At 42.3% G+C, this 11,276-nt stretch overlaps 1 protein-coding gene across 1 annotated transcript; it reads right to left on the bottom strand.

Moving 5' to 3' along the window:
• Positions 1-560: 560 nt before the first annotated feature.
• Positions 561-11,004, bottom strand: LDHA (lactate dehydrogenase A). Its single transcript, XM_068554129.1, has 8 exons — positions 10,854-11,004; positions 8,537-8,686; positions 6,620-6,737; positions 5,472-5,645; positions 4,490-4,663; positions 3,710-3,827; positions 2,007-2,130; positions 561-1,308 (listed from the first exon to the last, which is right to left on the bottom strand). The coding sequence occupies exons 2-8, from the start codon at positions 8,660-8,662 to the stop codon at positions 1,144-1,146; spliced, it is 999 nt and encodes a 332-aa protein (XP_068410230.1). The 5' UTR covers positions 8,663-8,686; positions 10,854-11,004; the 3' UTR covers positions 561-1,143.
• Between the last annotated feature and the right edge of the window lie 272 nt (positions 11,005-11,276).

The following is an 11,276-nucleotide window of genomic DNA, read 5'->3' as shown; positions in this document are numbered from 1 at the left end:
TAAAGTTGTTCTAGTTAACCTCTGTAAGTATGGTTTTTAGGCCTGGAGAAGGTCACAGTTATAGAAATATTTTGAGGGAAATCTAAAGAAAATTTTTGAGTAGACAACCACCAGGACTATTTGGTTTAAAATTGTTAAGTACCATTATGTTACTGCCTCCAGAGAGTAAAGGTTCTTAAAAATTTCTGTCCCCCTGTAGTGGCCAAGTACCACTGCTTATGTTCAGTTGGCAAATAATGTTTTTTACATTCATGTATAGAATGTTACCTGTGTGAACTGTAGGGTACAAGTTATGATTAGCACTATAATCAAATTATCTCATAATACTTTGGGCCTTAGTATATTAAAACAATTGATTACAATGGAAATGGTAACAAAACAGCTAGTTAATCTAGTCACACCCTTAATATATTAATTCTTATTAAAGTCTGGTCATTAGAAACAGTACCCCTTAAAAAAAATCATCATAGTGTTGCCCAAGAATAACCTAATGGCTCCCATTAATGTAATTAACAAATAACAGCTTTATCACTTTTTATCTTAATAAATTAGCAGAGTAGTCACTGTTCAAGGTTTATTTATTGTTTTAGTTGGTATAACAGATAGTTGGCTGCATTATTTATGTTGATTTTTCCTTTTTACATTACATGGCAATGTATACTATTCTGATACATATAGTACATAAGATTCTTTAGAACGAGACATAACAATGTCTTGTTATGCACAAGACATGCAACACTGGATTTATAATCAATCCCAGAATGTGATTAATTGGAGAAAAAAAAGTTGGACTAGGCATCTTGGCTAAAGGAACCAGAAGTTCTATAACACAGAGTTAAATACACATCTGGTTTGAAGGGCAACTGCAGCATCTGCAACATTGTCAGTGGTACCTCTTGAGGAAGTAGAACTATTTTACACGAACCAATTTAGGACCACACAAGATAAGTGCCATGCAGCATCAGGATACAGCTGCAGGGTTTTACGAACCATTCCTATTGCTAATGTTAGGAAATTGATGTTTTTCCTAGGTTGTCTTAACATTACTGCTTTAGTCACAGACCAGATATAAAGGACAATATGCACAACCTCCAACTAAAATCCTTTTGTAGCCTAGACAGTGAAGTGGTATGATATTAGACTTTAAAACTGCAGCTCTTTCTGGATCCCCCAAAGTGTATCTGCACTCTTCTTCAAACAGGCCTGTTCCTCAGGAGTCAGAGTCACTTTCACAACATCTGAGATTCCATTCTGTCCCAAGATGCAAGGAACACTAAGGAAGACATCCTCTTTTATTCCATAGAAACCCTGAGGACGAAATGAAAAATATTTTACGTTTTTTCTATGCATTCTGGGATCTCCCAAGAATTTCATTCTTTACAATTATGAAGCTTAATACAACTTGATAAGTAGAAATTCCTTTCCAGATTTTCAGTTAGGATGTAATGAACAGTGTAAAAGAAAGTCATTAACATAGCAGCAAGATTTCCATTCTAAAAGAAAATCTAAATTATTGCCATTATCCATCGTACTTTGCAATTTTTTTTGGCTGCCCTGCGAGACTCGCGGGATGTTAGTTCCCCGACCAGGGATCAAACCTGGGCCCTCAGCAGTGAGAGCATGGAGTCCCAACCATTGGACTGCCAGGGAATTCCCCGTTTTTATTGTATAACACTTTGGTAACTCTAACTTGAGTGTGTTTTCTGGTTTTCCCAAAGGAAAAAATTTGTTTTATAGTCTTCCACCCATCTCAACAAAATTGAGTAGAGTTTTTCAGTCAACAAGTTATCAAGTATCTATGTGCTGAACACAGTGTTGGTGGACATTAATCCTAAAGCTCAACCATGTCTTTTCAGAAAAGAAAGTTGCAGGTGCATTAATTTATTTCACTTAAATCAATGATTGAGGACTTAACATTAATCTAATTGCTTTCTCAGAAGGTTTTTTTCTTTTAAAGAACAGGAAATAATGGCATTCAAGTAAAACCTATTACTACATAGACCTACCTTAATCATGGTGGAAATCGGATGCACCCGCCTAAGGTTCTTCATTATACTTTCTGCCAAATCTGCCACAGATAGTCCAATGGCCCAGGATGTGTAGCCTTTCAGTTTGATCACCTCATAAGCACTGTAGGGTAGGGAAGTGTAGGGAAGGACAGGGAAGGGTAGGGAAAAGTAGGGTGGGAGGAACAAAGAAAAACTAAGCTTTCACTGAACATATGCTTTATAATAAATCATTTTTATAGTAAATAATACTATATACATAATGTAGTAAAGTTGCATTATATACCTAAGTGTAACCTTTGCACATGTATGCCAGGATATTATGTATGGGTATGTTCACAACAGTATTGCTGGTAATAACAAAAACCTGGCAACATGCCCAATGCTCTCCAAAAGGAGAATGGATAAACTGTGGTATACTCATACAGTGGAATATCACATAGCTGTGAAAACAAATAACTACAGCCACATGCAACAAAATGGATGATTCTTACAAATGCAATACTGAATTTAAAAATGCAAATCCAAGAAGATTACATATAGCATGCTTGACTTGGGATTATCTCAAGAGTGTGTATGTTGGGGGGAGGGGTACACAGGGATCAGTGGGAGGAGCACAGAATTCACTCATTTCCAAGCACCAGCAGACTACTAACTCCAACTCAACAAACGCTACAGTTAGTTGACAGCGACTGTCAACGCTTCTTGGGTGGGATGATGGGTTAACAGGTTTTAACTAAACAAATAGAAATGAGGGCCTTGCCTACACCCATCATGATTCATTCTCCAATTCCATAAACTTGAGATCCACACATGGCTACCTTATTTAAAGTAGATAATGCCACTAAGTTGAAAGTTTCCCTATTTGAACAATTTCTAACAGTTAATAATTATTTTCATTTTTTTGTACCATTATGAATATATACCTTGCTTAAAATTTTATAATCATCTGAATAAATAAGAAGCTAGCTGTGTTTCTATTCAGAGACTATTATAAGTTTTTTTAAATGAATTAATTTATTTTTTGCTGTTGGGTCTTCGTTGCTGCGCACGGGCTTTCTCTTGTTGAGGCGAGCGGGGGCTACTCTTCATTGCAGTGCTCGGGCTTCTCATTGCAGTGGCTTCTCTTGTTGCAGAGCATGGGCTCTAGGCCCGTGGGCTTCAGTAGTTGTGGCATGCAGGCTCAGTAGTTGTGGTGCACAGGCTTAGCTGCTCTGCAGAATGTGGGATCTTCCCGGACCAGGGCTCGAACCCTATGTCCCCTGTGTTGGCAGGTGGATTCTTAACCACTGTACCACCAGGGAAGTCCCTATATAAGATTTTTAAATTCTTATTCCTAACTAAATGAATCATATGCTTTTGAAGTAAAGACTGAATCTCAAATAGGGTAGACTTAATCTAACTTGATTTATCTTAGTTTACATTACAAATACAGGAAGATTTATCATACTCTAAATGAGTAACCAAATGCAAATGCTATTAGACTTTTAATCTTTTTTTTTTTTTTTTTTTTTTTTTAGGGGGGCCACGCCATACGGCTTGCAGGATCTTAGTTCCCTGACCAGGGACTGAACCCACATCTGCAGCAGTGAAAGTGCAGAGTCCTAACCACTGGACCTCCAGGGAATTCCCCAAACTTTTAATCTTTTAAATAAAAATAATAAGTTTCAACCTTCTGTGTTACAAATTATGAGATCTATTACCTGTCAACCACCTGTTTGTGAACTGCTTTCCACTGTTCCTTATCTGCATCAGTGCCTAATTCAGGGTGCAGATTCTTCAGGGAGACACCAGCAACATTCATTCCACTCCATACAGGCACTAAAAGAAACAGTACAGAATTTATTTATTCCCATGCACCAGCCAGCAGACTAGTAATTCTGACCCATTCTTCTAAAATTGTCTTTTCTTATCTAAGGAGGATTATCTCCTTTTGGTAGGTGGTGAAGACTACCAATACTCTTTTAGATTTTCATTGATTAGATTATGTAAATTTAAGAATTTTCACTATATTCTAATCTGTTTTCCTAACTTATTGAGATACTATGAGATCATAAGAGGAATTTTCTTGGCATAAGGAACTGAGAACTCTGCACAAATTATAACATCTCTCAACTGTGATAATAATAGATTTCTTTCTCATACACTCCACTTGGATTGGCTTACCTTTTCAGGGACAAGCAGTTTGAGTCCAAACAGCTGTGATATTAAATGAAGTATCCTAAGCACTATCATCTTATTTAATATGTGTCCATTATAATAAATAAATTTCATTCCCCATCCCGTATACCAAAAAATGTCATACAAAATGGCTAAAATCTTAGCAATTCTTAGCATATAATTATACCAAAAGATAAGATTTCTGGAAACCATCTACCCTAATGAATGGATACCTGATTTAGGCTCTGATTTAGTAACGATACTCCTGTCGATTTTTTTACACAATTTCTTGAAAACAACAAGAGAAAATAAGTTATGCTTACCACTAGAGTCTCCATGCTCCCCAAGGATCCATCCATGACAGCTTAATGGGTGAACTCCCAGCCTTTCCCCCATGAGGTAACGGAACCGGGCTGAATCCAAATTGCAACCGCTTCCAATAACACGGTTTTTGGGAAAGCCGCTTATCTTCCAAGCCACATAGGTCAAGATATCCACTGTGAAGAAAATATTTAGGCACAGATACTACGTGAATCATTAGATAAGGACTGCCTACTCAGGATACATGGCTCTGTATACATCTTGATATTGATCATGACCAATCAATATTTTTGTTAATATTTTTAAGCCTCTATACTGTGTATAATATAGCAAATACATTAAGTATTCAAGAAGTGTAGTTTAATAAGTTGTGCATCAATAACACATTATTGGGACTTCACTGGTGGTGCAATGGTTGAGAATCTGCCTGCCAGTGCAGGGGACATGGGTTCAAGCCCTGGTCCCGGAAGATCCCACATGCTGCGGAACAACGAAGCCCGTGTGCCACAACTACCGAGCCGGCGCTCTAGAACCCACGAGCCACAGCTACTGAGCCTGCAAGCCACAACTACTGAAGCCCATGCACCTAGAGCCCATGCTCCGCAACAAGAGAAGCCACCGCAATGAGAAGCCTGTGCACCGCAATGAAGAGTAGCCCCCGCTCGCCTCAACTAGAGAAAGCCCGTGCACAGCAACGAAGACCCAACGCAGCCAAAAATAAACAAATTTTAAAAAATAAATAACACATTATTCATAAACTTATCCCTTATCCAAGATCTTCTTAGGCAAGTAACAAATTTTAAAGTGCAGACTACATTAAAGGCATTGTATCCCTTTTAATGTTTTAAACTTAACTGTTTTACAAACACAAACTCACTCTGAGAAAAATGAAAAATATGAGAAATATATATACAGATTATGATATATATTGATACTATCGGTTTTACTCTAGCTCATCTATCTTTATGCCATTAAAAGTCTCACCTGGATTGGAAACAACAAGCAACTTGCAGTTTGGGCTGTATTTTACAACATTAGGAATGATGAATTTAAAGATGTTCACATTACGCTGGACCAAATTAAGACGGCTTTCTCCCTCTTGCTGACGTGCTCCAGCTGTGATAATAACCAGCCTGGAGTTTGCTGTCACATTATAGTCTAGACAAAAGAGAAACAATAACCAGATTAAGGCCTTTAAGAAAACTCCAGCAAAAGTTTGTCCCATTAACTTTTTTAATGGACAGTTTTATCAGTGTTTTGCATATGTGGCATATAAATGCCCAGACTCCTCCTTTACTTTTTGGAGTTTTATCACTGTGGCCACTTACATGGAAGAAGAATACATCAACACCTTCCTTGTATTCTGGTTTTAGTTATGTGGTTGGCTTTATATAACTATGATTGGGGGGAGCTGAAATAAAATTTATTTCATACTCATATCAAATGAGACACATCCCCCAATTTTTTTGCCACCTGAGGTCAATGCTCACACTCTTCCACACTCCTATTTCTACTTAACTACTTAATTGTGGTCATACCAGCTCAGGGATAGGCTTTTTTTTTTTTTTTTTAAGCAGGGGGGCAACTGTACACTCACCAAGCATGTCTTGCTTCTAGATACCCTATGGCACAGTGTGGTTAACCCTGGGTTGAAGACAATGAAGGGAGTCACCTATCAGATAAATGGTCAATGATTTTCAAGTGTCAAAACAGACTCTATTTGGGCCTATGTCTGTTTCCTGGCTGGTAATTGTAAAGTGTGATAGGGTTAAGCCAAGAATATCTGCTGAACAGACTCATTTACCCTAGTCTCAACCTTGTATTAGTGTATGAAACGAAGCAGTGGAAGTAAGTATATTTAAATATTTGAAGCAATGTGGTAAAATATGGACCTACGAAGCTTTGCTAATTACATTCTAATTCAGATGCTTTCCACATCATGGACGAACTGGATTTCCATTTAAAACCATTTGCTGGAAATTCAAACATTGATATCCATAGGTACCAACGCAAAATTGTTCAAAGGCTCTCTTATCCTGTATAAAAAAGAAATCTCTGAAGAGCTAGGATTTTCAAGCCTGATAAAGAATTAAGTCTAGCATAGAGTGTAATACAAACATGTTGAAATCAACCTTTGCCAGAGACGATTTTTGGTGTTTTAAGGAAAAGGCTGCCATGTTGGAGATCCATCATCTCTCCCTTCAGTTTGTCTTCTATGACATCAACAAGAGCAATTTCATCTGCCAAGTCCTAAAAGACAAAAAAATTTCAGTTCAATGGAAAATTGCTATTTCCAAACTTTTAGAAGGGCATGCAAGATTTCTATATTTCTGGAATAGGAGAGTTCAGCTACTTTATTAACTATTTTCAGGACATACCTCAAAGTAGAGGCAGGCCTCAATTTAAGAGCTGACTCCCAGATGACCTATACATAGGAAAAAGCACTGACCCTCTCTCCTCATTGGAGCAACCTCTGCAGGAGGTCCACCACTACTGTACAGAAGCAGAACACTGGATTGGCAGTGACTAACAACCAATTATATAAAACTGCTCTATTTAGTCTCTCAAATTCAGTTTTACACATTGATTTTAGGTTGTTAGCCATTAAATAGATGATATTGATTAGTATTAAGACTTTAAAAAGTGATATTCTGGATCATTCCCTGGTTACATGTTTTCCATATATTAACCAACACTAACAGTTTTATTACATAAAGACAGATTTGTGCATTACAAAATGTTGGTGAAAAATATCCTTTCAGATGAACCTATAAAAGTTCACAGGTGCATCTCAGACAAGGAGCACCAGCAACAGCTTTAATACAAATGGAATGAGGACTATTATAACCAAAGAGGTATACTAGCTGAGCTGCAGATCTACCCCTAATCATCTACAGTATAATGAGTGGTCTGGCAGTTACTCTTAGCCACACCTGAGTTAGGGGGCATCACAGGTGTTTCATAGGCTTGGGAAAAATAAATGACATCAATTTCTGAACCAATGGGGAAAGAATAAGAGTTGGTATACTATGTGGTCTACGAACATATAGAGCAACCTGTGTAGTTACAAGACCTTTGCATAGCTCATTTCTGCCTTCAGTCCCTTCTCATTTCAATCCTTTTCTGTTCAGAATCCAGAATTCATCATTTCACTCTCTTATTAGGAACTCCAAATCCGAACTTAAAATATTTTAATATGTAAGCTGCCTCAATTTCTTTTTCATATAAACCAGGTTTGAGTGCTGTAAAAAGTACTTTTTTTCCCATATTTTTAAAATGAAGTAATTTATGTATTTTTGGCTGTGTTGGGTTTTCGTTGCTGCGTGCGCACTTCCTTTAGTTGCGGCGAAGGGGGGCTACTCTTCATTGTGGTGTGCGTGTTTCTCACTGCGGTGGCTTCCCTTGTTCTGGAGCACGGGCTCTAGAGCAGGCTCAACAGTTGTGGCGCACGGGCTTAGTTGCTCCGCAGCATGTGGGATCTTCCCGGACCAGGGCTCAAACCCGTGTCCCCTGCATGGGCAGGTGGATTCTTAACCACTGTGCCACCAGGGAAGTCCCCAAAAGTACTTTTTATTTATTCACAAGTTCTCTTTTTCTAATTAAATTTTAGCTCCATAATTGGTACCAAAACTGCTATCTAAGGAGGGGGGCAGAGGGGATTAATATGGGTGGAAGACTTCCCACATTCAGTTTAATTTTTACCACGTATATATATCAACTTCAATTCCAAAATTACTTTTAAATAATTTTAGCTTGTTTAAAGGCATGGACTCTACTTTTTCATTTGTAGGCAACTAATGCAGGTTAATAAAGTACAGTGAATTTAAGAAACCGGGTCTCCAGCCTAAAAACCTTTAGTTTTTGTAGTTTAGATACTCTTTTGGTATAGCATCATGTTTTACAAGTTTGTTTCACATAAAGTTCTTTGAATGAGTGCATGAACCTAAATATGTGTATATACAATGTGATAATGCAATTCTTGGAGAGTGAGTGGAGGATGGATGGAGTTAAGGTATCCTTGGCTTCCAGAGTGAAAGGCTCTCACTTACCTTCATTAAGACACTGATGGCACAGGCCATGCCAACAGCACCAACACCAACCACTGTAATCTTATTCTGGGGGGCATGTTCTTCCTTAAGAAGATTCTGAATCAGCTGATCCTTGAGAGTTGCCATATTGGACTTAAAACCGAAAGGAATCTATAAGGGGAAAAACACGCAGTCACTGCATCCTCTTTAAATTAACAATTATTAACCAAAAGGTGTTCTGAAAAAGCTTCTTTTGCTTCCTTTTGGGGTAGCTGCCACTAAAAATCACAAGAGCTGACTAAAAAGGGAGAGGGAAAAAACTTAAAGACAGACAAAGGAGAATTGAAAGGCCTAATGCCAGGATCTGGTCTGACTAGGATCTTGGTGTAAACGTCCTCACCTTGGCGTGGAAAAATAATATTGACGTTTGGGTGTAAGTATAGCCTCCTGAGGGCTCACTCATCTTGACTTGTTAACTCCAAATGGAGCTGGCCTTTCCTCAAACAAGATCACTGTGAGCCGCCCGCCCAACTCTACTCCCGTCACCAGGACTCCTGCCAAGCCCCTCCAGGACCACAGGTACGTGAGTAAACCGCCTTTGACGGCCTCACCGCGTTGCCCAGAGCCAGGGTGAGCTCTGCTCATGCGCAATCCCTCGTTTTCTTCTCCCTCACCCCAACCCCCGCCCCCGAAGAAGCGGCGGAGCCCGCGGATTTTACGCCCCGCCCAGACCCGGAAGATTAGCAGCTGCCCCTCCCCCACCACCTACCCATTCAGTATCCCTGCGCGCAAGCGCATTTCAGAGTGCTAGTGGCCGCCGGCTACCGAGAGGTGGGCCCTAGACCAGACAGCACAGCGGATGCTTGCGAGGCCCCGCCCGTGAGCGGACGTGACCAGAAACTATTCTGCTCTCTGGGTCAGAGTGAGCTCAGAATCAGACTTTAGACTAAACTAGCGCTCCAAAGCACACACGAACAACGTGAAGCCCGGCTGGCAGCCTCCCTGGCCTGGCGCGCTGCCAGAGCCAGATTTTAAATCGTGATATTAGGAACCCGGGACTGTTAACCAACCCACAGGGAGGCACCTCGTGTGGCTTCTGCCGTGATCTTCGTTGCAAAGGCGTGAGGCCCGGTATGAGGAAATTCTGTTACTACAGGAAGTGCAACAGTAGCTGCAGAGGCCTGAAGCCTGGAGGCCTAAAGTTAATAAATACTTGGTGGAACCCTCGATTTCCAGAGCCGGGGACGGGGGCTTCGACTCTTTTAATCCAAACCTGCACTGCATTCACTGGGGAGACTGTCGTAGATTGCATCCCGAAAGCACCACGTCTAATCTTGACACTGCCCCAAAGGGCAAAAATATCCGAGAGGAATTCCAGGCAGGCAGCCCAGAGTCACCAAGCTGGAAACGAGTCTCTCCTTACAAATCACTGCTATTTCTAGACAGCCTTGTAAGGTTTCTAGCAGCCTGACAGGGGGAAGGGAGTTCTTTCAGCGGACATCTGGTTTCACCAAAACCTAAGCTCTGGGCTGCAGCGCTCCCTTCAATGTGGGGATACGGGTGCGCGTGAAGCCCTGAAGAAAGAGGGTCTACGCCCCAACTCTGCCAGCCACTCACTGTGACCTTAGAGATGCCCCAACCAGTCTTAGGTCCCCCCATTTGTCAAAAGGAGGGGAAGGTACCGGATTATCCTCCTCTCATTACATTGTCTGAGAGGCGGGAGAGCTGGTACCCTTTCGGCTTCATATTTGCATGCACCATGTCTAGCATAGCGCCCTATACATCGTTAGCTGCTTAACACATGTAACTTGCACAAAGAGCACCCTTTTAATCTGCAGGCAGCGGCTGCCCCCAAGAAGCCCACCTCTCGAGATTCCGAGGGTTAAAATGCAACCCGAGCGGCACCCAGCGCCTTTCCGGCTTCCAGAAAGCTGCCCCAGACTGCTGAGGCTTTTTCGGTTGCATGGGCTCCCGGAACCCGACTTCGAGTTCTGTGCAGTTTGCTCGTTTCGAGCCCGGAGGTATGCCCTCACCCCCACCCTTCAGACCTGTAGTGTCCTGGTCCTTCCTGCATCCACCCAGGCCTTCGACCCCAGGTTAGGTGCGGCCACCTCCTTGGTTCCCCAGCCCGGCCAAAGGCCACTGTGCCCACTTAGAGCCAAAGCAGGGTGCGGCCGGGCCCACAGCCCATTTGTGGCATGAGCCACCGCCCAGGTCTCAGGACTTTGCCTCTGGGAAGCAGCGCCCACCCCTCCCTTGAGCAGGCAGAGCGGGGCCAGCTTAGCCCCAAGCAGTCGCTCTTCCCCTCGGGCGCAGTGCGCGCCGGGCCCGACCGTACCGGGAGTGCACGTCGGACGGGCGGGGGGGCGTCGGCGGGAAGCGGCGCTGGACCCGGACTTGGCGGCAGCTGCTCGGGTACTCCGACTGGGGAGCGGGAGGGGCCTTAAATAGAACCGCGAGGCTGACGTCAGGGGGGAGCCGGGCGGACGTGCGGGAACCCACGTGTGGGTTGGGCTGGAGGCGGGCTCCGGGCGGGGCGGTAGAGAAGCCCCGGCGGCGCGCGCATCCTGAGGACCCGCAGGCTGACCGACCCACGTGCGCCGAGACATCTAAAGGGCTGTCCAGAGCCACGCTACCTCTGCACAAAAGTCCGGGCCAGAGTCATAAGCCGCGGTCAAGCCGACGTTCAATTTCCTCTTTCATAAAATGTGAAAGTTACTCTCAAGGAAGGCTCGATCTGAATTTTTGCCGCTGTTGCCCA

The sequence above is a fragment of the Eschrichtius robustus genome, chromosome 11 (assembly GCF_028021215.1).
Source record: "Eschrichtius robustus isolate mEscRob2 chromosome 11, mEscRob2.pri, whole genome shotgun sequence".
Lineage (NCBI taxonomy): Eukaryota > Metazoa > Chordata > Mammalia > Artiodactyla > Eschrichtiidae > Eschrichtius > Eschrichtius robustus.
This window is presented reverse-complemented; position numbering and strand designations above follow the sequence as displayed.

Bases quoted from the DNA above. Each gene is read 5' to 3' on its own strand.
- LDHA (XM_068554129.1), bottom strand. From the start codon at position 8,662: ATGGCAACTCTCAAGGATCAGCTGATTCAGAATCTTCTTAAGGAAGAA. The intron at 4,664-5,471 runs GTGAGACTTTTA...TTTTCTTCACAG, and splicing joins GCTTGTTGTTTCCAATCCAG to TGGATATCTTGACCTATGTG. The intron at 3,828-4,489 runs GTAAGCATAACT...TGTTTCTTTTAG, and splicing joins GGAGCATGGAGACTCTAGTG to TGCCTGTATGGAGTGGAATG.